At 38.3% G+C, this 22189-nt stretch overlaps 1 protein-coding gene across 1 annotated transcript; it reads right to left on the bottom strand.

Annotated features, from left to right (window-relative positions):
* Window positions 1-7703: 7703 nt before the first annotated feature.
* Window positions 7704-20892, bottom strand: LOC143854603 (uncharacterized). The gene is made up of 5 exons (XM_077364644.1): window positions 18750-20892; window positions 15083-15275; window positions 14776-14966; window positions 14180-14338; window positions 7704-8417 (listed from the first exon to the last, which is right to left on the bottom strand). Exons 1-5 carry the CDS (start codon window positions 20714-20716, stop codon window positions 8066-8068), a joined length of 2862 nt encoding a protein of 953 aa, XP_077220759.1. The 5' UTR covers window positions 20717-20892; the 3' UTR covers window positions 7704-8065.
* Window positions 20893-22189: the final 1297 nt, after the last annotated feature.

Below are 22189 nucleotides of genomic sequence, written 5' to 3'. Positions count from 1 at the left end.
TAAGCTTCAGAAGAATTTTTTTCTACCCAACAGTTCAAGCAACCAAACAAAGCTTTTTTTTCCCCACCATATCTCCCAGGGTTTTTTTTTCTCCCACATAACCAAACATGGGATTTTTATCTTACCGGGATACTTCTACGACTTTTTTTTTCCCACCTATATCCGAGGGTATTTTTTTCTCCCACATAACTCCCAGGAACAAAAAAAAACCTGGCAACCATACAGAGCATAAAGAGTTCTTATTTTGGTGTTACATTTCTTGTTTTTGGTGGAGTTAAGACAGAAGCCTGTGGTTTGGCCATTTCCCACTTTTAACCTCGTGGTTTGGAAGTTACCAACGACACCACCAGGTATGTGGCAATAACTTCAGCAAAGAATCCTAAGATCATCTCCTGCTGACTTACCAATTCTCCTATCAACTGTGGATGCACGTTATCAAGAGTTTTGGCATAGGTAGGGTATCTCAAGGATCAATCAAGAAAGTCATTCTTAATTGGAGTATAGGCCCTTTCGGCGAAGCTGGTTGATTCACATGGAAGAATGTCCGATTTGTTTTGATATGTCAACTTCGGAAATAAGGAACAACTTAATAGTGAAGGAGCGCGAGAGAGAAATAGGAAGAATACTGCTAAATATCAAGATTGTTATACTATGGGGAAGAGGGAACAAGCTCAAAGCCACAAACACGGTGACTGATATTCTAAGGGGTCGGACAACGATTATCATGGAGAAGAGTGGAAAACCTAAAACCTCGCTAAAGTGGTACACCCCACCCCTTGGATCAATCAAATTCAATTTTGACAGAAGCTAGAAAGGAAGCCCGGGCTGGGTAAGGATTGGGGTAATCTTCCGTAACTACGATGGGTAAACAATCCCATGCCATTAAAAAAAATTCTTTACAAATCTTATCTTTTTCTGTACCACTGGGCATATGTGATGCAAATGAAGTAGAAGCACATGCCTTAATTCTTCTTCTTTTTTTGAATGTTTAAGCTTTCATTAAAAGGAAGAAGACCAAGATGGTCGAAACTCCAAAGATTACAAGGACAGAAAAACAAGAGAAGCCCGTGCCTTACTATGGGGGCTGAAATGGTATTCAAATGCTAGACTAGGGCTACTGATCATCGAAGGGGACTCCTCTAACGCCATCGCTTGGGCTGCTAGTAAATCGTCAGGACCTTGGAAGCAAGATGACGTAATAGCAGAGATTAGATATTTGTGCTTATTCTAGCACTTCCTAAATCTCATCTTACATGTCCAGCATTTCCATAGGTTTTGATGATTTTACAGGATTTTTACCAAAATTTCGAACCGAAACATTTCTGTTTCTCTCACAACTGAAACCGAATTCAAAACTGAAGTTTAAAACCTTGGTTGAGCCTCATTTAGGCCTATAAAATGATATCAAGGGAGACCAATTGTCATCGCACGACAATCCTCCCCTACCAAATCTCGTTGACGTCCTTTTCTTTCCTTCAGCATACCACCTCCTTCAACGATTCCTCCATCAATTCTTCCGATGAGGAGCTCGATCCTCCCATCGAGTCTTCGACCGACTGGGACACTCCAAGCGCCCATTCCTTCTTGCCCATATTGCTCTTTCCATCATAGGGCCTTCAACTAATTGTAAGGTTGAGACTCTCCCATCCTTGCCATTCTTCGTATGTACAATGGGGAACATGTATGGGAACCACTCGCCCATGGTACTTACCACTACAAGATGAGGTATGGGAACTACCTACCTTTGCTGCACATGAGAACTCCATTCCTTGTATCACCTGGTAGTCGTACAAGGGCATTGTCGTGAGGTTGATGGAACTCTACGAACTTTACTTCCACACCTTTTCCACCCTAGGGTGGGCCTCCAAGTTTACGACCTTCACGGGTGTAAAGTCATTCGCAAATTGTAGGCCTAACGGCATAGCATCCTCCAACACGAAGTTGCGAGTTATGCATATGTACACTGAAGCCTCGTGGTCTTCCCGTTAATGAGCGCATCCAAATATCATGATTTCCACAAAAACCCTAATATTTTTGGGCTTTTTTTGTTTTTATCAATGTTCTCTTTCTTAAAATGTGGGTTTAATGTAGCCATGGGGTGGGGTTTCATTGTCTGTGGTGGAGGTGACGGCGGTGGCCGGAGATGGCGAAGGTGGCGGTGGAAGGAGGTGGCGGTGGCAAATGGCGTAACCCTAATCCCTCTGCAAATGGCTTCAAACCAGTGATAAAGGTATTTCTGTCCTCAATATATTAACCATGTTTAGTTTTACTCATTCCGTCAGGTTAAACTAACGGACCGTCAACAGCGGGGGTCTACTAAAAAATGTCATAAAGTTGAGGGGGTGTCATTGCTAACTTCCAAACCACGAGGTTAAAAGTGGAAAATGGCCAAACCACAAGGGGTGTATCTCTATTTTTCCCTTTTTTTTAAAAAATACATTAACTACATGAAAGTTTCATTATAGATGTTGAAGAACAAAATGGGACAACAAATATTCATCACAATGCCAATTAGAACTTCAAATCATCAAGTTTGTTCGAGGCTAGCATTACCTTAACCAACAAAAAGAAATTCAAGAACAGGAGGGAATCTTAAAAGGGAAAAAATACAGGCAAAGTTGCTCCATGATTAGCAGGTTCGCCCGGCAAATAGACATCCACGGGAATTAGCTTATCGACTCCCCGAACGGTACTATAAGAATCCGTACACTGCTAGTTTTCGGATACGAGATATCCATCTGTTTTTTTAAGGATCCACTGTGATAATGAAAAAGATTAGATTCTATGGATAAAGAAAGGATCTAATTGATAGAGGAAGCACCGTAAAGATCAATTAGCGAGGTTTTGGGGTGAAAATGCAGCGAAAGTGAATCCTAGTCGACTTGGTTGATGCGGCTGACTACTTGGTTGATGAGACTGAGTAATCGGTTGACTCCCCCACATAAATCAGGAGAATCAGAGGAGCTTTGATGGACTTTGTAGGACAAAACGCGGACTTGGCCAAGAACACAGCCAAGTTAAAAAGAGTTGACTTGGGTGAGTCCATGATGATGTGGGGGAGTTTTGAAACTATGGCATGGATTAAACATTTAATGGAATTGAAGGGGGTAATACAGAACAAGTTTGAGAGGGGGTAATATAGAACAACTTTGAGATGGTTCTTGTCTACTTCAATTTCCATTTGCTAGAGTGCTAAATTGTTGCATAGGTTGTCATAAGTTTGAGATGGAAAATATTCCTTTCTTCCTTAAATTTACTTGAAGCGTAAGCTAATCTTGGAACTGATATTAAGTGAAGACATCTCTCTCTAGAAAGTTTTGGTAAATGCTTCTAAAAGTAAGTAGGTCTGGCAAAGTTAAATCCCTACAATTAAATATTGGGCTTTCATGATTTAACCTTTTAAAAATAACATTTCCAATATGAAACTCTAAAAGCAAAATTTTTTTTGCATGTATGTGCTTTTGTAGAGAACCTTAAACCATCCCAAGTTACAGAATATCAGATAGCAACTGGGTATAAATAATAGAAAAACCAGAACCCATTGATTTAACATATCTGTGTATTTGCATGTAGGTGCTTTGTAGATAACTAGTGTTGAGTTCATTTACCAAAAGAGAAGGAACATACAAGGACACAGATTCAAAATGCAATTGCTTCTCAAAAATACTCCCAAATCGTTAGCGAAGGAAAAATGGCGGAAGATTCGCAATGCCCCTTGGGATTTAGATCTCCTATGATTTTTCTACTCATTATTCACATTTTAAGCCCTCAACGAAACCCTTTCAAACACAAAATCAAAGCCCAACTAAACCCTTTGATATAAACCCTATATCAAAACCCATTAAAATCCAAAAATTTCAAAATACATACAAATGAAACCCCTTGCAAAGCATTTCAAAGGCTTCAAAACTACATACTCATGCAAATCCCTCTCACAAACTACCAATGAGGTACTTAAAACAGCTTCAGATACGTGAGATCCAACCCATCACGAAAAAAACCCAAATTTAAGAAAACCCTACATCAAATGTTTAAAAATTACCTTTGAATAGTGGACGAAGCAGATTTCCGGCGAGAGGGGATGTTTTCCGGCGAGTAGGTGGTGCGTCACCGAGATTCACACGGACGTACGACGGTGACAACGGTCGTTTGTCCACCGGCGGTGAGAGTTCTCGTCGGAGAAGAGAGGTAAAAAAAAAACCGTGTGAAAAGTAAAAAACAAAAGTATAAACAGTGTAAAACGTAAAAACCTAAACTAAGGCTATTTTTGTCTTTATACAATTTTTCTCTCACCTCACACCATTTTTTAATAATTTACAAATTACTACCATTTTTTCATAATTTCGAAAAAACATTGCATTTTTCTCATCATTTGCCCTTCAAACAATTTAATTGGAGAACAATCAAATAATAATAACATCACTAAAATCTAATATTACTTCACCAAAATCTAATATTACTTCTAAGTTGTTATGTTTTTAATTATGGGACATATAAATTATAGATATTTTGATATATTCAACCCCCCTTTTGGACAACCCATATATTGTAAATCTATAATTTTCGATTTAATTTGAACCGGGTGCGCACCCGATACGTACACAAACCCGGGTGCGTACCCGGTACACACCCAAAGAGCACCCAAGAGCACCTGCACCCGATACGCAACCAACACAGGTACGTGGACCTCCGAAGAGTACCCGTGCTTCTTTGCACAACCTAAATAGATTATGCCCCAAAAATTATTTCCATAGATTGATCCTAACCCTCTGATCTATAGATGGCTTGGATCATCCTATGGTGCAGGTCATACCGTACTTTTAATAAAGTGAGGATTAAAAGTGAGATCATCAAAATGCAGTAGTGCTGATAACATTTCCCTATATATAGATGGAGAAGAGGGCCTCAGGCCCATAGCCACTTTATAGGGAGATTTTATATCGTTTAAGCCCTTATAGCCCCATATTTTTTTCGAAAGGTATTGTACGGACGACGCTATAGGATGATCTAAACCGTCCATGTGATGGGCCATAAAGTAAATAGGCTGTGCCCAATAAATCATTTCTATAGGATTATCCCAACCCTCCGATCTATGAGGAACGGTATATTATGGAAACCTCTATAGATCGGAGGGGTAGGATTATCCTAAGGAAATTATTTCTGGGGCACATCCTATTTACAATGTTTTCCATCACATGGACGGTTTAGATCATCCTATGTTGTGGTCCGAACAGTACTCTTTGAAAAATATGAGACTAGAAGGGATTACACCATATAAAATCTCATCTATTGGTCCTACTATTTTCCTATAACATTTGCAAATGGAAATGGAACCACTTATATTGGGCTCACCCTAGATTGATCTGAACCGTCCATTTCACGAGATTTTATATGGTGCACTAGCTTTGTAGTCTAGTATTTTTCAAAAGTAGAATGGGGCTCACTTCAAAAATGTAAATTCTTGCTCTGGCTGTGTTTTTTTCCCCTTGACTCTCAAAAAGGCTCTGATGTCTTAACTGCACATAAGATTACTTAAAATAAGTAGTATTTGCAATTAAGGACCAATCTTTGATAGCATGCAGAGAGGTCCTTAAGCTAGAAAATAGTTGCCTTAATTGCAAACACTACAATCCTATATATTCCATATTCAATGCCTTGGTTTTCTATTGAATGCATAAGATAAGCTTGATGATCATATGAGTGTAAATGAATTGGATTCCATCATAACCCCAAAGTTAACTGTGACGAGAGTAGTATTAAAATGTGTGACCTCCGGGGAAGTCCTCATGTTGCACCCCTTACTCTTATCATGAGAGAGGGGGGGGGGGGCGGGTGTTAAAAGAGTATGACAAGGGCCCAACTCAAAATCAAGAAAAATCACAAAGGAGTGAGTTAATCTTGTGACTACTCTTAATTATAAAAAAATCCCAGAGGAGTGAGTTAATCTTGTGAGTACTTTTAATTCCATGGGGACAATTTCGCCCTAACCTAAAATTAGGATTTTGAAAACTGTATATAATTTTGAACACTGTGATTCACACTCAAAACAGGGCAAGATTTAACTAAAAAAACATCTATGTTTGTTTCCAGTATAAAAGAGGAATCCAACAGAGAAAGGAGTAATATGAGTAAACAGTCTAACAGGTAGCCACATAGTTGGTGGCAAGCTTTGGATGTCCCACATAGCCTTTAGGGCCGTTTGGATACACGGATTTTAGAATCTTGGATTTCCTCAAAATCATGGATGGGAAACGAGAAGAATGCGACCGTCCGTTTCGCTTCCTTTTAGAATCTCGGATTTTAAGTAAGAAATCCAGGTTTTAGAAATCTCTCCCCCATCCTGAGATTTCTAAAACCTAGAAACATAGGATGATCTCCTACTCTCTTGCTGACAGAAAGACAGCAAGAAATCAGAACAAACGACAGACAGTCTCCTTCTTCTCTTGTCTGCAATCCAGGATTTTGAGGAAATTCCGCATATCCAAATGGACCCTTAGGGAAGGACACAAAGGATGATTATTGAACCACTTAGTCTTGACTTGGCTTGAGCCATGCATGGCTCCACTGTGCTCGATGTATGGAACGAAACTTTGATTTGGCGTACTTTGGATTACTCAGTGTATGGGATGAAACTCTGATTTGGCTTACTTTGGATTATCATCTGGTTTATGTAAAATGTGACACATGGGCGCCACTCATTGACGTGCGCTTGAGAGTGTTAAACTGACATGGGTCTGGTCCAGCCGAGCTATTGGCCAACCAACTGAGCCTGAGACGGCTCGATGGAAACGATCCGAGCCATCATAGAGGATGCCAATTAGTGGAGAATCAGAAGGGTTTTGAAATAAAGAAAAGCAGTAGATAGGCATGTGCTAGTGAATTCTCTCATAAGCACAAAAAAAATAATAAAAAATCTTGGCACTAGAGAATGAGTTGTTCTCTCCTCCACAATCATTTTACACCCATTTGATAAAAATGTGCCATTTGCACAAGATGTTTAAAAAATGGTCACTGGGGCATAGTGCTAGATGAGTTCAGACCCCAACATCTATTTATAGCCCACAATCAGATTCAGAACTTCCCTACTTGCTTTCATTAGATCCACATGGATATTACATCTATCTACTGCCTCCCAAAGGAATGGAAAATCTCTTGCAGGAACACTCCAACCTCCACCAAATTCATCAGTTTGCCCATGTTTAGCCTTTAGCATAACTAATTGCTTCTTAAGCACCAAAGAATACATACCTTTGCTCAATTTAGCAGAGCTTTTGGCGAATATTCATAGCAAACCTGAGAGTCACAGAGCGGCAATGGAGGACCTGGATATGAGTTCGAGGCAATATACCAGCAATCTTGGTTGGTTAGAAGAATGCTGCTAAACTTGGTCAGTTGGAACATAGTTACCTGGTCCGAAGATTACTTAGTACAGAACTTGCTGATTGGCAAAGCTAAGGCTAGTCAGCGATGTACTCACAAGCCCCTGATTATAATAAAATCTTCCTCAGTATCTTCTGCCAATTTTTCTTCTTTTGCCGACTACTGTTTGTTTTCCTTGTGCGTCTAGATTCAAGTGCTGCTACACTGAGGTCCTTCGTTTGATCCCAACTAACCCACCAAAAGAAATGTTCAATTCTTCTGAGGTTACAGAGGATCGATGAATTTGTTTGTGTGTGTGTGTGTGTGTGTGTGAGAGAGAGAGAGAGACAGTAACTGCACGCAACAAACTGGTTTCAATATACCACTCTGGTAAAATTTTCTTATTCTATAGCCACCAAGTAAGATGTCATGGTTACAGCGATGTAATTTCTCTTAAGTAATCGAAGAATTTCAACACCCATTATGTAAGTTCATTAAATAATTTTTCAGGCCATGCATACCTGAACACGACGAACTGGTTTCAATATACAACTTTGGTAAAAATTTCTGATTCTATAGCCACCAAGTAAGACGTTGTTACCGAGATTATTTTTCTAAGTAATCAAAGAACGTCAACACTTGGATTATGTAATTTGAACAAAAAAACTTGCAGGTCATGTATATGACCATTTATGTAATCCTCTACTTAGTTTCTCCACGACCCTTTGCTATCCATTACAAGAGAAGCATACAGCAACTCATTCCACGTATCAGGTACGCCTGGCAAGCACCAATGACTGCAATCCTGAGATTTCTCAGCGGTAATCATTTCTTCAGCTGTTTGATTTGGATGCAATTTCTTTCTGTAGATTGAAGGATGCCCATCCTTTCTGTAGTCTGTAAGCCTACTGATGTTGAGATATTGTACGGGAGTTCTCATATTTTCTAGCACATGTTCGAGGGTTTCCATCTTTGAAGGGTACTTTCCTAGATATGATTCATTAAATATTGGCTGGGTTTCTTTGTGGCAATGCCCGCCAGAATTCCATTGGCCGCCACTGCAACCAAATCAAATGCTTAGCAAAGGATTTTGTTTCTAGTTTACGCAGTGTTCTTTTCAACCGCACAGTAAACTATTGCAAATAGAGAGAGAAAGAGTCTAAGAATAAAAGCAAAGAGAAATCCACTATATGAAAGAACGAAGAATGAGTTGATATAATTATTCAGGAAATAGAGATAAAAAGGACTATACTTTGGAATTTAGCACAGTAGAATATGCCATGCTTTTGTAACTGTGATCAACTGTTATTAACAGCATACAGAAACTATAGGGAACCAAAAGCCTGATCATATAATGATTATTAAAAGTCACATGCAAAAGTAATTGTTTTTCTATTGCAGCAATAGCTGGAATATGTCTAGAATCAACAATGAATGGAGTAAGAAATAGAGGTGCATGGTTAACCGAGATAGTTTGTCTAACGACGAGATAAAGCAATATTTTGCAATCTCAATTTTTTTGGACCAAATCCGCAGTTCATTCATGAGAAAGTGCATTAAGAGTCCAAATGAGCGGTATCCAAAGGAAATTATTTAAGGTGAATGAGGATCCATATAATAGTGGTAAAGGATAAAGCCGAGATATAAATTGGGTGGCTGATATTGTTGATGTGTCGTGGCAAGTTGGAAATGATGGGAAGAGTCACAGATGCCGTAACAAGTCCCATCAAGGATTGATGGATATGTATTTGATGTTTTGAAAACCACAATGACCTTAACATCATGAGAGGGCAGAATTGGGTCGAAGCTTATATCCACTGTTTCTTGCTTGTTTTAGTTGGTTTGAAGCCTATTGAGTTGTTATTGAGTTGTTTGGACCAAGGTTTTAAATTTCGACCGAAATCCGAAATTTCAGGGTTTCGGTCGAGAGCGAAACCGAAATGGGGTGAAGTCCGAAACGTTACAAAATTTTGATCGGGCCGAAATTTAAGGAATATCCCTAAAAAATCTGTATTCATTATTTAATATTATCCCGAAATTTCAGCCGAAATTTAGGTAATTTTGCCGAAATTTTGTACAGGATAAAATATTACTTTATTCTATTTCGACGGATTTTGAATGAAATTTCAAAATTTCGCCTGAAATTTCGGTTTCGGTGAGGACCGAAACTCATTCCAAAACCGAAATTTAAAACCTTGGTTTGGACCATATTGAAGTATTTTGAAGTGTAATGCTGTCTTGATTTGGAAGAAAGGAAGGATTTTGAATAAAATATTTAAATCTGGATGAGAAGTGGTGGGAGATCAACCGAGGAGTTTTTATATACTGCTCATATGGATCCTTGATGGATATTTCTGTCGGTCAAAATACCCATCATGTTTCAAACATAATGTTCCTCAGTTCCTCTCTATGAATTGACTATCATGCTTTATGCTTGTTGTGCTGCATATTTGCAATTATAATTTTGATTATTTGGGTCTTATAAAAACTATTTTAAATTTATTATACATTTCATCTTCTATGTTTTGAAGTATATATATATATATATATACACTAGTAGGACACGACGTGCGTTGCACGACACATAAAACGACAGAGAAAAGAAAAGGCAAATGATAATGAGTAGAAGCTTATAGGATTCAGTTAAACATCAAAATGTAATTACAAATGAAACCACAAATTAAACATGGGCAAAAATCCCCCAAAAAATAAAAATAAAATTAAAAATAGCATTCATGCACTACTTTGCCCAGGATAAATAAATTAATAACTAACAAAGGAACTTAATTAAAAAAAAATAACAGAACATCTTCATTACTTACTAACGATTTTGGCATAATTGGAGAAAATAAATATCAACAAATTAAATTCAATTCTATCAAAGAGAGAAGTAACAAAGTGATCAAGAGAATGAATTTGAAGTAGGGAAAGCCAAAGAAGAAATCAGTTTTCATAATCTTAAACGAATAGGGACTTAATTTTGAGTCCAATAATCAGTTTTGGATTCACAAGCTGTTTTAAAAATTGAATGTCCCTGTTCTTTACATATCTTGTTATAAAATGTATGGCACCATTTTACAACTAATGTTGTGATATGAATTCAAAAGAATAAAATGTTGATACATTTGCGAGGCCATGTGCCAAACTCAAATAACTGGTAACAATTTCATAAGCACTACAACATAGTTACTCATCATATTACTGATACTACTGATTACCCTATAAATTTATATTTTTATCAAATAGTTAGATGTGTAGCACTCGCAATCAGGTTCCATAATCTTAAACGAATAGGGCCTTAATTTAGGAAATTTGAGAGCAATATATAATCGGTGTAGCACTTGCAATTAGTTTTCATAATCTTAAACGAATAGGGCCTTAATTTTCAGCCCAATAATCAGTTTTGGACTCACAATCTGTTTTAAAAATCGGATGTCCCTGTTCGTTACATATCTTGTTATAAAATGTAAGGCACCATTTTACAACTCATGTTGTGATATGATACGGTCCACCATCTCTACCATACTCATGTATATGGTGGGTACACAATTTTGCACTATCTTCACAAATCCATGAATAGGGGGTGGGCCTCACCAATTTACAGTGTCTTCACAAATCCATAAATAAGGGTGGGCCCCGCCATTTTTACACCATGTTCTGATTGGCTGGGACCATTCAACCGGATTCTTGACATAATTCTTTAAGATTTTTTTTATTTATAAAGGGATTTGCTAGCCACATTCTATAACGCTACCTTCTCCAATTGCATGTGATCATGCGCTGTTAGCCCATTCACGTTGACTTTTTGAGAGTTGTCCTATGTGCAAAAAGCAGGAAAGTACGATTTGTGCAAAGGTGGCTAGCAATAAATAAAAATCATGCGGTACTAAACTTTATAGAAAAATTACGGCAAAATGGCACCAAGTAAAAAAAAAACGAAAAAAAATACCGAAAAATGTAGCAAAATATGACAATTACAGAAAAAACTACACAGAAAATGAAAAAAATATGACAATTACCGGAAAAAGGTAAAATAAAACCTTTTTCCACTTCTCCACGGACACCCGCGGGTCCACCCCAACCGGCCCGGCCCAGTTTTGACGGGCCGTGTGGACCCGCGGGTCAATTTCAAATAGGGAAAACACACACACACACACACACACACAGAGTACAAATACCTGGTAGATCTTTATCTTCCACTTGTGCGATGCACGGTTTGAGATAAAAAACATATGTTTAACAAAAAAGGTAACGTCTGGGAACTGATATAATTTTGGAATAGGGAAAGGTTGTTTTGGAATAGGGAAAGGTGTTGACTGCTGAATGAGTTACTTTTGGGGAGGAATAGTCGGTGTGGAAAAAAAACCCAAAATATGGTGACTCTTCATTTAAAGCCTTTCGTACAATATGGTGACTCTTCATAATTAAGCATCCTGGCAAGTTTCTAATATCTGAAAGCCACGTAGGATTTTATTTGCCACGTAGATCGGAGGGGGGAATGTCCACATCAGCGGTGAACAGTAAACCCCCTCCCTCTTTATTTTATATATATATATATATATATATATATATATATATATATATATATATGAGAAAACGGTTCCTACAAGAGAACTATGTAGAGAGTTCTCTACACACTATCTTAAAATACAGTGGGGGCCCACATTGTTTGGGTGATCCAAGCAATCCATTTTAAAGGCCCTCACATAGATAGGGTGTCTACAAAAAATCAGATCCATAGGATCATCCCAACCCTACGATTTGTGGAGGTAAAATGGATGTCTTTAAACCTTCACAAATTAGTCCATTTTTTGCCTCCACAGTTCGAATGGTTAGGATGATCCAATGGATTTGATTTTTTGTGGACACCCTATCTGTGTGAGGGCCTTAAAAATGAATGGTCTGGATCACCCAAATAATGTGGCCCCCACTCTATTTTAAGCTAGTGTGTAGATAACTTATCTACACGTGTGTAGGAACCGTTCTCTCTCTCTCTCTCTCTCTCTCTCTCTCTCTCTATATATATATATATATATATATATATATATATAGAGAGAGAGAGAGAGAGAGAGAGAGAGAGGAAAAGGATTGTACGCTCGAGTGTACCAACCTTATGGTACGCTCGAGTGCCCAATCACATGTGGGCCCACATTTTTAGGATGATCCAAAGCATTCATTTGAAAGGCCCTTATATAGATGGGGTGTGTACCAAAAATCAGCTCCATAGGATCATCCTAACCCATCCATTTGTGGAGGTTGCCCTCCACTTTGGAGGGGTTAGGATGATTCAATGGAGCTCATTTTTGGTACACACCCTATCTATGATAGGGCCTTGCAAATGAATGCTTTGGATCACCACAAAAAAAATGTGGGACCCATGTGATTGGGCACTCGAGCGTACCATAACGTTGGTACGCTCGAGCTTACAATCCTTTTCCTCACATATATATATATATATATATATATATATATATATGAGGAAAGTGTTTCTACTCGGTCCCCTAGATAAGCTTATCTACTCCTCCCTTTAAAAAAATACAGTGGGCCCACGCTGTTTGGATGATCCAAAGCATTCATTTGATAGGTCTTAACATAGATAGGGTGTGCCCAAAAAATCAGCACCAAAGGGTCATCCTAGCCCTTCGTTTTGTAGTGCCTTGTGGTGCCCAGAATGGACACATATAAACGTCCACGTTTATATGCGTCCATTTTGGACACGGTGTGCCCAACAAAACGAAGGGCTAGGATGACCCTTTGGTGCTGATTTTTTGGGCACACCCTATCTATGTTAAGACCTATCAAATGAATGCTTTGGATCATCCAAACAGCGTGGGCCCACTGTATTTTTTTAAAGGGAGGAGTAGATAAGCTTATCTAGGGGACCGAGTAGAAACACTTTCCTCTATATATATATATATATAGCAGAAGAGAAAAGGAGAGAATTATTTGAATTTCTCCCAAAATTCTATGAGAATTACACATCACTTTTTTTGACCTTTTTTAACAAAGGCACTCATTCAACCCACATATTTTCAATCCTACCCCCTCCTTTATGCTTTTTAACAAAGGCACCCATTAAAGCCACATAATTTCAATCCTACCCCCCTCCTTTATGCTTTTTTAATTATGGAAACCTCTATAGATTGGAGGGCTAGGATCAGCCTATGGAAATAATTTTACGGGCACAACCTATTTCTGTTGTGTTCCATCACATGGACGGTTTGGATCAACCGATGATGTGGTCCGTACAGTTCTTTGTGGGCCCGTGCATCGCACGGGGTTTTTTACTAGTGTGTGTGTGTGTGTGTGTGTATTGCATCTTATCTCCTGGTATCGGATGCCTACATTCGCATCCCCTTTGCATTTTAACATGTTCTAAATTCTGGAAAATATCAAGCTGCATCTTCTTTCCCATGTTCGTGTCCATATTTGTATCTGTCTGAGTTTCATAGTTGTCCAATAGCAAACCGTGTTAGTGAAAATGACACCATGGCCGTGTCTTATATCATCGTTCTAAAAGAACACTCCAGTGGCACCTATTCTAATATTGGGTACTGTAATACAACAATGACCAAAAGATGTCTAACACGACCCAATAAAATTAGAACTTTGCATCAATATTTAACTAACAAAACAGGCCATTGGGAAACTGAACTGATCTCAATTGTGATTTCTTAGTCATGCAAAGTGTTGGATTGAGTGGATGAAGAAAACTGTGCTAACTGCTATGTACACAAGCAGTTATATGGCTATTGGATTATAACTTCCAATTCACAAACTAGATTACAGAAAGAGGATTAATTAAGAACCAATATTTTACCTGAAATGGGTGACCGAATATCCTCTGAAAAAGACCCGAGTTTTGTTGGAATTGATGTTCTTGTCGACCCACTTGGCCCATGTGGTGAGACCCTTCTTGTAAGCTTCCATGGCATTGAGAATAGGGTACACATAGTGACCTTCTTGATAATAGTCTTTTCTGTTAATTCCACATGAGACAAGAATGACTCACAGACATTAGCATGTGGGATAATTTACAGCCCAGTGGTGAAATGTTAGTTGCATAGCTTTAAATTTCGGCCAAAACAGCAATGTTTCGGCCAAAATTTCGGATTTCGGTGAGTATGACACCGAAAGAACAAAGAATCGGTTGCATACAAGATTTCAGCGAAATTTTACCGCAGAAATTTCATTTTTTAGCCTTTTTACAAAAATTTTACCAAAACTGAAATTATTGTTTTTTTACATAATTTTGGCAGAAACTGAAATTGTGACCGAAACAGACATTTCAATCCTTGGTTAGCTGCACTGAACACTTTTTCATTTAAAGGTTTCAACTTGGTTAAACGTACAAAATGAGTCATCCACATGAAGAGAAGGAGAATTTGATTAAAGCAGTAGAACTGCAGCACTAACCCTTTAGAGGTTTTCTCGTGAGTCCACCAATGACCAGTATTGAAAACTAAAACATCAGCTTCCCGATACACTGGAGTATGTTCATCCATCAAGTCCAATCTTAAAGTTTCCTTTTTCCCATTTCCAGCATTAACAAATGTTCCCCTTACTAGAAATGGAGACTGAACAAAATCTACAGAACAGTTATAGTCCTGCAATACAGCCCACACAACCAGAAATAAGATGAACAGAAAAAATTTGAAGTTAAAATCATATAACTGAATACATTCACATAATTAATATCTAATTTCTGAAATATAGAACTTGCCTCGTATCTAAAAGAATAATAGCCTCTTGCTTTGAATTTTGTCCTTCCTGTAGCCTCATGAACTCTCCTCTTGTTTACAACACTCTGACGAAGAATACACACAAGGGACTCCCACATATTTCTGTTTAGTGAATCCCCCACAAAAAGCAGTGTTTTTCCTCTCAACCTCTCCAAGAAATCAGTAGCATTCAATCTGCGAATAATAAAATTAGGCAATTACGATTCAACTTGAATTTCTCGAAAAATATACATTGGAGAAACAAATAAAAAAGAAATGCGCAAATCTGCAAAATGTTCATAACTCAAAAAATGAATAAAATTTCTAGACAAGATCTGCACATTCTAATAATTGAGTGTATTTTTAATGGTATTTCAAAGGTAGTTAAAATTCCATTTCTAGACAACATCTGCAAATTCTAATACTTAAGTGTTTTTTTTTAATTGTATTTCAAAGGTGGTTAAAATTCCATGCCAACTATCTTGGTGCCTCCTTGTGAATGTCTATATTATTTAAGTGCAAACACTTCCACTACTTTCCCTCTGCGGTGCATTATTCAATTCAGAAGAGCATCAAAACGGAAGGCAGTACTCCATCCAATGAGTTTTTACTGGTAATAGCAGTAGTTCGGTAACTTCCATTGCAAAATTAGAAGTTAGGTAAAGTAAAGCATATCCATTTACTTCTCTTTACAACTTTCCATAATCTCCAGAAACTCAAATGGCTTGTTCCAGTTCGGATGGTGGGGCAAACCACCATGGAATAAGTGACAGAAGCAATAGGCTTAAACAGTGGGTTGTTTGACTAGGTGTTGATATCCAACTCAAAAGGTTTCCTGAAAACCAGAAGTTATAAATATACAATGATGAACCCAAGTTGTTTGATCTTAACGGAAAAAAGCTCTAGGAAGATGAGCGAAGCCCACTGTTCTTCTTCATAAAATAGATGTGCAAGATTGGTATCAAAGCAACTTCTGAGGTGATATGGCCGAGCGCGGATAAGTCAGCTTCTCCAACGAAGATGTTGCTCACAACGGACTGGTGAAGATCCAAACCAATGAGAAAAAAATGAGATTTGTCACGACGACAGTGCTCCGCCCATGAAAACTCAGATGATCAAGGGAGACTCGGCACGGAAGACCAAAACCCCCAGTGTTGCACTTGTTACAGTCGTTTCATCTCGGAGGACACACTTGTCTTACGAAGATCAATTTTTTCGACATTTTATAGCTTTTCTCATAACGCTCGGCAAAAGCCGATGCTAACGCTAAATGATGGAGCAATGTGGTGATGGCTAACGAGCACATGTTCCCGATGAATAGAGGAGCCGTTGATAATCTGTGCACGTTGGACAAGAACCAGAACATCGTCGACCGCATTACTCTCGCTCACAGCAGTCACAATGTTTTGCGGCCAAATCAGCAACCGACCCTAGTTTTCAACATGGTTTTAAATTTTGGGGTGCAAAGAGCTGGAATATCATATCTCCCAACCAGGAACATTTTAGGTCTGCAAAGAGCTGGAATATCATATCTCTCTGCCCGTTGGATCTGTGAATCCATGGGCATGATATTCCTACTTTGCTCAAGGACAAACATGTAAAAGCACACCAGACATTCCATTCAAATTACCCAATAGATGTCATGAATTTCATTGATTAGATTAAAGTCCAACACAACAATGACTGGCTTTTAGGACATACACTCTAATATCGACTCCATCTATGGCGAACTCACCTCCATTCGGCGATTCCAACTCATCCTTCTCCAGCAAGGAAGTTGGATTGCCAATGTCCTACGAAAAAACTATTTATAAGTGATAACTTACCAACTTCTCCAAAAGCTTAAGCTGTTGGAGAAAGGCGTTATTTATCTTTTATACTTTAACACTCCCACACATGTGGCCCACTTCGCAAACACGTGGCACATGTGGTCCCACTTTGGGCTGACCATCGCATGTGGATTTTTGCTATCCGGGAGGTTTGAACTCGAGACCTTTTGGCTCTGATACCATGTTAACTTACCAAGTTCTCCAAAAGCTTAAGCTGTTGGAGAAAGGAGTTATTTATCTTTTATACTTTAACAATAAGAACCAAAAGTGAAGGTCAAGAGGAAAAAGCGTACAGATTGAAGAAACCTCTATGTGGTCTGAAACAATTTTCACATCAATGGTATTTGATGTTTCACCAATTAATTCTCAAACTAGGCTATGTGGCTAACAAGCTTAACTACTGTGTATGTCTATAAAATGGGAGCAAATTTACAATCTTATCCCTAGATATGGACAATATACTAATGGCAAATGATCAAAAGACCTAATTTCGAACTTGGCTCAAGGTTCGAGATGAGATATATGGGAGAAACATCATATGTGCTTGGGATTAAGATCACTAGGGAGAGGAAGAATAAAACAGTGTTTAAAATTGTAATACTACACAGAAATTCTTAATGGTAGACAGGAAATTGTCTAAGAGTCAGTGTTCAGGTGAAGGACCGAAAAGACTCAATGTTCTGTACGGGCAAGCAGTTTGCAGCTTGATGTGTGCGATGTAGTGTACTAGGTCGGATTTAGTTTATTCGATGAGCCTAGTAAGTAGGTATCAAAGTGATTCTAGCCTACTCATCGGGAAGCGGTGAAAAGAATAATGAAATACATTAAACACAAAGTACAACAGATTGTATTTTCAAGTGGAAAAGCTTGGGATTCATAGTTACTCTGATGCAAATTTCGTAGACAACAGAGTTGACAGAAAATTCACTTATGGACATATGTTCATATTTGGAGGCATAGCTGTTTCTTGGTCTAGCAAGAAATAGGGTTGTGTAACAGATACACAGAAGAAGTTGCGTACATAGCTTGTAGGATGGAGGCTGTTCATGCTCTCTGGATGAAATGATTTTTAGTCGAATGGGATCTTGGCTTGATTGATAGACCAATAGAAATGGATTATGACAATCAGGTGGCAATAAGCATGATACATAGCACAGAGAATAGCTCGTGTGTGTGTGTGTGTGTGTGTGTGTGTGTGTGGAATATCACTATATTAGAGATATAGTGGAAAAACAAGTAATAAAGGTAAGTTACATGCCTACATGTGACACGATTGTCGATCCTTTCACAAAAGGAGTGCATGCGAGAACTTTCATTAGGCATGTGGACTTGATGGGACTTAGAAATGTCAAAGATAGAAACCATAATGACTTGGAGGAAATATCCTAAATGGAAGAATTTTGGCATTCAAAATGAATTGACTCGGCCAATGTGGCCGAGTGGGATATGTTAGGATGATGGCCACATGGCCTTACCCAATTCGAAAGGAGCTAACCGCCACAGAGTGAGCAGCTATAAAGGGGTGAAGCAATAGGCTTAAACAATGGGCTGTTTGACTTGGTGTTGATTTCCAACTCAAACATTTCCTGAAAACCAGGAGCTGTAAATATAAAGAGACAAACCCAAGTTGTTTGGTAGGAAAAAGGCTCCACAAAGCAGAGCGAAGGCCCCATCTTCTTCACAAAACAGAGATACAAGAGTTCCTGGGCTATTCAATAATTTTCATAAGCTAAAGCACTCCAAGAAATTTCCGTAGTTTCCATGACTTACTGAGTGTTCTTCATTGAAATTCAATTTTCAACAGCTCAGATAAATATAAAAAGTTCAGAGGAGATTTTACCCGGGTATGTTACAATCATGGGGCTGCCATCTCCATCTCACAAAATCATCATCAGGCCGTCCGTTTCGGTAACAATTGAAATCCCTACCAATGTGAGGACAAGAACCAGCAGGATAGAATGGTTTTCTTTCATCTCTCACCCATTTACCACTGAAAATGTCACATTTCCTAGGAAAACTTTCAACCCTTTTCTCTATGACCCTCTCTTCATTGTTGGGAGTGGGTGAAATTTTATCACTCCTCGGTGAAATTTTACCACTCCTCGAGAAATTCTGTTCTGGAATTCTTGTGATGTTTCCCTCTATCTCAATGAAACTAGCATTTTTAGCCTTCTCTGATAAATCCCCATCACGGGTCTTCTCAGAAACCCTCTCTTCTCTATCTTTTCCTCCTTTCTCAATAAAACTAGCATTTTTAGCCTTCTCTGATGAATCCCCATCATGGGTCTTCTCAGAAACCCTCTCTATTTTATCTTTTCCTCCTATCTCAATAAAACTAGCATTTTTAGCCTTCTCTGATAAATCCCCATCATGGGTCTTCTCAGAAACCCTCTCTACTTTATCTTTTGCTCCTATCCCAATAAAACTAGCATTTTTAGCCTTCTCTGATAATTCCCCATCATGGGTCTTCTCAGAAACCCTTTCTTCTTTAGCTTTCCCCACTGTCTCAATAAAACTAGCATTTTTAGCCTTCTCTGATAAATCCCCATCATTGGTTTTCTCATAAACCCTCTCTTCTTTATCTTTTCCCCCTATCTCAATAAAACTAGCATTTTTAGCTTTCCCTGATGAATCCCCATCATGGGTTTTCTCAGAAACCCTCTCTTCTTTAGCTTTTCCCCCCATCTCAATAAAACTAGAATTTTTAGCCTTCTCTGATAAACCCCCACCATTGGTTTTCTCAGAAACCCTCTCTACTTTATCTTTTGCTCCTATCCCAATAAAACTAGCATTTTCAGCCTTCTCTGATAATTCCCCATCATGGGTCTTCTCAGAAACCCTTTCTTCTTTAGCTTTCCCCACTGTCTCAATAAAACTAGCATTTTTAGCCTTCTCTGATAAATCCCCATCATTGGTTTTCTCATAAACCCTCTCTTCTTTATCTTTTCCCCCTATCTCAATAAAACTAGCATTTTTAGCTTTCCCTGATGAATCCCCATCATGGGTTTTCTCAGAAACCCTCTCTTCTTTAGCTTCTCCCCCCATCTCAATAAAACTAGAATTTTTAGCCTTCTCTGATAAACCCCCACCATTGGTTTTCTCAGAAACCCTCTCTACTTTATCTTTTGCTCCTATCCCAATAAAACTAGCATTTTCAGCCTTCTCTGATAATTCCCCATCATGGGTCTTCTCAGAAACCCTTTCTTCTTTAGCTTTCCCCACTGTCTCAATAAAACTAGCATTTTTAGCCTTCTCTGATAAATCCCCATCATTGGTTTTCTCATAAACCCTCTCTTCTTTATCTTTTCCCCCTATCTCAATAAAACTAGCATTTTTAGCTTTCCCTGATGAATCCCCATCATGGGTTTTCTCAGAAACCCTCTCTTCTTTAGCTTTTCCCCCCATCTCAATAAAACTAGAATTTTTAGCCTTCTCTGATAAACCCCCACCATTGGTTTTCTCAGAAACCCTCTCTTCTTTATCTTTATCAGATAAATCCCCCTCACCCCTCTTCACATTAACCCTCTCTCCAGAGTCAAAATCAGAAAAGCTTACATTTTTAGACTCCACAGTCACATATTGGATTTCCTCTATCGGATGTTGAAAGGCAACAGTATCAGAATGAGAAGAAATTGGATTGAATCCTTGAAAAACAGGGCTCGAGAGAGAGATTTTAAATGGGTTTTTTACCACAATTACTGTAAAAATAAGGAGAGAAGCTACAATACTCACACCAAAACCAGAGATCACTTTTCTCTTAAAAGGATAAGAAAACTGCATTGAGGAGGCAATCTTTCTCAAATTCATTGCTCAAAGAGAACCCACAAACAAAGAACACAGTAAAGAGTGCTTCTTCTTCTTTTTGTTTGTTTGTTTGTTTCTTTTTATAGTAAAATTGGAGAATAGATTTGGAATTATCAATAGAGAGGATTTTGTGGGAGTTTCCAAAGCAAGACATCCGTCAAAGAAAAGGAGGACTTCGATTTTTCCTAGGAGTTGGAGAGGAGAAGGGGAAGTGTAGACGTGTTATACAGTTGGAGAATGTTTATGGAAATTACATAAGTGCCCATCATTTAGAACTTTAAAATAATGTAATTTTCATTATTTTAGTTAAATTACTTAAATGCCCATAGTATAAAAAGGCACGTGGAGGAAATTATGCTATCTAATGACATGTATGCCCTCAAATTTCCTCTATATTTACAGTAAAAAACAAGAGATCTTATATGGTGCGGCCTATTTTTCAAAAAGCACCATACGACCCACTCCGTAGGATAATCCAAACCGTCCATTTGTTGAGACATAACTTGAAAAGGTCATACCACAAAAATCATTTTGATGGTTAAGATCAACCTAAGGAAATGATTTGGGGTGAAATTTATTTATGTAATGGGCCAACAAATAGACAGTTTGGATCATCCTATAGAGCGCGTAATACATAGCGTTTTGAAGAACTTTTTAAAAAACACTGGACTAAACGGCCACGCGCAATACAAAAATGAGGGTCTCAATTTATTTTTAAAAATTATGTGCACCTAATTCAAAATTGTGTAAATATTCTTGCATTGTTGCCTTGAAGTGGCATGCCCATATTGACGGCCCTGATCTTATCGTGGAAAAAACTCAAGGGAAACTTATGTATTTAGCCATAAGAATCCTAGTTTACTAAGAGCTTTTGATCCTCCTAAAAGCTCTTTGAATTTTCATTGCTAGAGAAAATCAGATTTTTCCTGCATTTTTCCACGGAAGGGTATTTCAGTCATTTAATATGATAGTGAAAGTTAACGAGATCTTTTACAACGACCAAATAGGGGTATTTTAGTCAATTCAGAGAGTTATTAGTCGTTATAGTAGTATGATTATACACGGAATCAGAATGTATATCTTCCTTGCCAGACCTCACAGACACGTGGCAGTTTCATTTATTAGGGACTCTTGGAAGATACGGAAATCTTTTTGGATATATTACAATTCAATTTGGATATATCCCATCCAGTGGGACCCATGTTGGTTGGTCTCTGGTTCTTAGATTACAACCAACGAGCAATCCTAACCATCCAAAAATTATCCCCCCACTTCAAAGGATGATCCGAACCGTTCATTTGTTGGACCACAACGTCATACACCATAGATCATTTCCAAAGGATGATCCTAACCCTCTGATCTGTAGAGAGACTGCACATTATAGAAATCTCCATTTATCGGATGGTTAGGATCATCTTATTATCCACACCAATCGTTCAATCAAAGCCATTTTCCCTTTAACGATGGCCCACCTTG

The sequence above is a fragment of the Tasmannia lanceolata genome, unplaced genomic scaffold (assembly GCF_043159265.1).
Source record: "Tasmannia lanceolata isolate RefF3 unplaced genomic scaffold, GAP_Taslan_0.1 ptg000020l, whole genome shotgun sequence".
In the NCBI taxonomy this organism is placed as follows: Eukaryota; Viridiplantae; Streptophyta; class Magnoliopsida; order Canellales; family Winteraceae; genus Tasmannia; species Tasmannia lanceolata.
This window is presented reverse-complemented; position numbering and strand designations above follow the sequence as displayed.

Bases quoted from the DNA above. Each gene is read 5' to 3' on its own strand.
- LOC143854603 (XM_077364644.1), bottom strand. From the start codon at position 20,716: ATGAATTTGAGAAAGATTGCCTCCTCAATGCAGTTTTCTTATCCTTTT. The intron at 15,276-18,749 runs GTAAAATCTCCT...TATTATTCGCAG, and splicing joins CATGATTGTAACATACCCGG to ATTGAATGCTACTGATTTCT. The intron at 8,418-14,179 runs GTAAAATATTGG...ATTTGGTTGCAG, and splicing joins TATTCGGTCACCCATTTCAG to TGGCGGCCAATGGAATTCTG.